The sequence below is a fragment of the Triticum urartu genome, chromosome 2, assembly GCF_003073215.2.
Source record: "Triticum urartu cultivar G1812 chromosome 2, Tu2.1, whole genome shotgun sequence".
Classification (NCBI taxonomy): Eukaryota; Viridiplantae; Streptophyta; class Magnoliopsida; order Poales; family Poaceae; genus Triticum; species Triticum urartu.
Window position 1 is genome coordinate 44,481,941 of NC_053023.1, and position 4,876 is coordinate 44,486,816.

At 51.8% G+C, this 4,876-nt stretch overlaps 1 protein-coding gene across 1 annotated transcript; it reads right to left on the bottom strand.

Annotated features, from left to right (window-relative positions):
- Positions 1-538: 538 nt before the first annotated feature.
- Positions 539-4,545, bottom strand: LOC125534940 (GRAS family protein RAM1-like). Its single transcript, XM_048697995.1, has 3 exons — positions 3,523-4,545; positions 1,214-1,974; positions 539-902 (listed from the first exon to the last, which is right to left on the bottom strand). The coding sequence occupies exons 1-3, from the start codon at positions 4,543-4,545 to the stop codon at positions 539-541; spliced, it is 2,148 nt and encodes a 715-aa protein (XP_048553952.1).
- Between the last annotated feature and the right edge of the window lie 331 nt (positions 4,546-4,876).

Below are 4,876 nucleotides of genomic sequence, written 5' to 3' on the forward strand. Positions count from 1 at the left end.
CTACCCTTTTTTCTTGGGAGAGGAGGTGGTGGATGCTGTGTGTTTCGTGGAGTCGACCTCGCATAGAACCTTAGTGGTTCACCGTGAACAATACACGATGACAGCCCGAACCCCAAGTAAAACACAATGCAAGTAATATGGACTCGACTGCTGGCAACAAGAAACAGAGAATCAGACAAATCTGCCATAGTTGTTCTCATTTTGAAATTTACATATTTCACCAGCCAAAGAAAAATTCAAACTCAGAAATGCAGTTTCGAGATTTGTGTCGTTTGCGTGAAGTTTTATCTGAACCGGAATTTTTCTCGTGTTCTAGTTATCTGCCATTAAAAAATGTTGGCTGAAAACAGGAGCAAATCTAGATACATTCGCATATAGCAAGATTCAACTATAAGCACCACAAATCCAAGTTCGTCTCCAATACAAACTTGTTACAGTGAGTTGCCGGAAATTCGGCTAGTCAACCAACCAAGAAAATAAACACACCCACACACATAGCACCTCTTCCATCTTGTCCAGCCCGCGACGGATCCTTTGATCAGCACCGCCACGCTGATGCGCCGATGATGGCACGATCCTGCCAGCCGAGGAGGAGGCACCCTTTTTCCTCGTTGAGCCGGTACCCGTCACCAGCGCCGTAAAGTCCTAGGAGGACCTGGCTCTGGCCGACGGCCGCTGGGCTTAGCGGCACGGCCTCAAATCCACGGTCCTCCATGATGCGGCGCCACCGGTCTAGCCGCTCGTGTCGTGCCACCCGCTCAGCGCCCTCGCACGCCACCACATTGCGGATCTCAGGAGCCAAGAGGCATTGCTCGACCTTCATCCGTGGCGCTGAGTCTGCCGGAAATGTCGCGTCCAGCGAGTCGAAGATGGCCGAGTAGTAGTGCAGTGCCTCCAGGAACCTGTATACAAATTCAGCAATGAACTTTGTCCCCCTTTTTTAGAATGGATGATTTTTTTTTTGAATTAACACCACATTAGTTATGGCCACCAAATTTTGTCCCCCTTCAAATTTAACATTGCTATCAAATAAGATTCATCTATGCACTGTTGGTCTGTCACATGTTTCTCACCGATTACTTAACACAGTAATAACAAACACCACATTAGTTAAGTGCAAAAATCATATGATGGGTTATCCTCTTCTTGAAAAAAAAAATAAGAGCAAAAGAAATTTGAAAACAAGGATGAGTTTAATTTGGCGCGTACGTACCTGCCCAAGAAGTATGGGCCGTTATGGCCAGCTTCCTGCTCCACGAGCGTCATGATCTTGGGAGCCTGGTCACGGATCATAGACAGCAGCGGGCCGAGGTGAGCGCCGGGGACGCGGTGCATGCGGTTCACCGCGTTCACGGCCAGCGCCTCCCCGACGCGGCGCTGCAGAGCGGCAGGGCGCAGCCTCTCCAGCTTGTCGGCCACGGCGGCATGGAACTCGAACGGCACACGCAGCGACGCGGCGAGGGAGGCAAGGTGCCGCCCCGTCTCCCTTACAGCCGTGGCCGGGTGGCCCACCCCCGTCAGCCTTAGCGTCGGCGGGCCACCCGGCCGCGCCGCGAGCGCCTGGAGGAAAGCCGGCCACTGGTAGCCCTGGAGGATGTCGAGGTCGACGACGTGGACGCGGTCCTCGCCGTGGAAGGCCTCGAAAATGGCCTGGTTGGCCGTGAAGTGGGCGAACTTGATGTAAGGGCATGCCTGGTAGAGGATCTGGTAAATCTTTAGGGTATCGGGCGACGGCGGGAAGGGGTAAGGAGCGCCCGCACCGCGCGGGGAGATGGCGGTGCCGGAGGAGACCGAGAGGCGAGTGGCGAGCGCGTCGGCGAAGTAGGAGGCGACGCGCTGCATGGAGTCGCCGAGCGGCGAGGCGACGCGGCGGAGGAGGTGGAGGTGGCGGAGGGCGGAGGGCTGGTCGCCCTTGGACACGAAGTCGGCGCACGCCAGCAACAGGTGCACCAGCTGAAGACCGCTGTCCTGCTCCTGCATGCATGGAATTTGAATTGTCAGTAGCGATTACTGATTATTCCGGATTTGTTCGGCCAAAAAAGAACAATTGATTTGTAGCTGCATGAAGCCATGAACTCAAATCATTCATACGGGCGTCACGTATGTGTACTCTCTATGTGAAACATGCTTTGTTCATATTTAGTAGGCAGAAGACGTAGAACTTAATTATAATTCTTGAAAAGATCTTCAATATTTGTTGGAAATGCCGAATTACCAATTTTCATCTGGAGTAATATTTGACTTGCTGATTCTTGCTCTTTAAAATCTTGCGAGTGGAATCAATACAATATACTGAAAATGAGAAACTATGCACATTCTCAATGCATAATTTTTCAATAAAATGTGAGTTTTTCATTAAAATCCATATTTTACGAAATAATAAAGCTGAATCCTAGGTCATGACCACAACCTTCTTTCCTCCTCTGCAATTACTCTCTTTCATGCGCCTCTTTCTCGCGCTACCTTTTTTAGATAGAGGTTTAACGTCCGTCCTTAAAAATTAGGCCCTTAAGTTCATGGACTAGGGTTCAACAAGGAACAAAAATGGACAGCGGCGCATCGCGGAGGTTCTGCAAACAAACAGATGAAGGAGATACAAATCTCTCTTTCTCTCTCTCTCCCCCCCTCTCTCTCTCTCACACACACACATACAAACACACACACTCTCTCTCTCTCTCTCTCTCTCTCTCTTGCCCCCTCCCTCTCCCCCTCTCCCCTCAAATTCACCGTCGCCGACTTTGTCTGAGTCAAGTCAAGAGCTCAGGAGTTTGTTGAACCACAATTTAGCATTTCCTCGAAGCCTGATAGGCTGCTACTAACTACCCATCGGATGCCTTGTGTGACCTCGCTGAAATCGGCCATCACGAATGGTTTTCCCAAGGTGAGCCATTCAACTCCCCCTTCATCTGCCTCTTCCCCTTCCCCTTCTCCGTCTTACTCCCCCTTCTGCCCTTTCATCTTCTTCCACTCGGCTTGCCGCCCATTTCCCTCGTATCAGACAGTAAGAAAGGTTTGGCTTTCTAAGACTTGATTTTAGGTGTCCATGAACATATTACGCCCTCAATTGCTCTTTGTTGGCACGTTAGTTTGTGTGTGTGCATCGGATTTTACGCTGTGTGCATTCTAACTATGCAAAATGTCGAGTGTGTGCGTATTGTGTTTGTCTGGATCCCTCGATGCGGCATTTGATTCAATATAAAGGGCCTTTTTTAAAAAGCATTAAATATGGCATACTTTTGGCAAGTTGGGTTAAAACAGCGGTCTCAATCTGACTTGGCTATAATCTACTACCACACCACCCCCACGTACGGAATGCATGGACTGCGACCATTTGGCCAATTGTGACAGCCTGCGTACCAAATTCAAAGACTACCAAAGAAGATGGAGTAAAAAAACAGTGCATAACCGCAACCTAAATCCTCAAGTCTACGTAAACAGTCTGTGTAACTTGATGCATGGTTGCCATCGCATGAACATAAAAATAAAAATAAAAATTGATGCATGGCTGTTACTCTTAGTTACCTGCTCAGCCTGATCTGACTGTATTACTGACCCCAGCATGCTGTGCAAGGAGGAAGAATCTGCCCACTGGTCAGGCTTTGCCATTTGGTGCTGCAACGGCAAGCCATCTGCAGCTCCGAACTGGCTGGCGTAGTAGAGGTGATCGGGCTGCAAACCTCCCACCTGAATCCCTCTGCCGACCGCCGCCTCGTCCCTGGTTCCGTACACCGGCTCCGGCATCGCCAGGCACTCGGAGAGCGTCGGCAGCTGCGTGGCACTGGTGCCGGCAGAGGAGGAGCCGCCGGCATCCTTCTCCGGCGGCAGCTGGTACGCCAGGTACCCTTCCTCCAGGAAGGAGGAGTTCAGGGATGGCAGAGCAAGGTTCTCGCTGTTGTTAACGTAGGACGAGGAGCAGGAGAGGTTGCTCTTGCTGCTGTTGCTGTGGGCGTTGTTGACGAATCCCTTGTGGAGCGGGCTCTGCGACGACTTACCCTTGCCATAGCCGGCGAGATTGCTGGGGCTCCCCGTGTCCATGCCGTGCAGGGTGCCATGCATGTAGCTCTGTTGGCTGGTGCTGTTGTTGTAGAGGCTGGAGAAGGTTCTCCTCGGGGAGGCGACCATCTCTCTCTTTGGGGAGGACACCATGTAGTCCCGCTTGGGTGAAGACATCATGTAGTCCCGCTTGGGAGAAGACACCATGTAGTCCCTCTTGGGAGAAGACGCCATGAAGTCCCTCAGAGGGCTGAAGTCCCTCCTTGGGGAGGACATCAAGAAGTCAGCGCCCGAGGCGGCGCCAGCGCCGATCTGGTCGGCGAAGAGCGACTCCCACATGGCGAGGTCAGGCGACTGGATCTCGCCGTCGATGTCTCCATCGAACCTCAGCGCTTGCAGGCCCGCTAGGGCGTCGATGGCGTCGGGGTCCGCGGAGGAAGCGACGATGTTCGACTCCGAGAAGGAGGCGGTGGGTGATGTCGGCGCTGCTGGCTGGTGCTGTAGCTGCTTCGTGCCGGAGCTCATGTCAACAGCGCAGTTCAGCGTCCCCATGCGTGAACACATGAGATATCGTGTCCCAACTACACCGGCAACGATGCATCTAACACCATCAACTACTCGACCAAATCGTTGTTGAAGCTAGCTAGCTTTGGGTTTCAATCTCAGAGATGTTTCATTTGGTCCAGCTTCCCTGATAGGTCTTGAAATATGGGAGCTAGCTAAGCAGCAGAAGCGTGTGCCCTGAAATATGGGTCGACGAGCTTGGAGCCATCATGTTGGCATGTACGCACATGCACATCACGTAGAGACAAAGGCGGTGTTTTGGTTGGTTGGTCGGGAAGAAAAATTGGTTTTGCTACATTCCTTCTGTACTCTTTTGTTG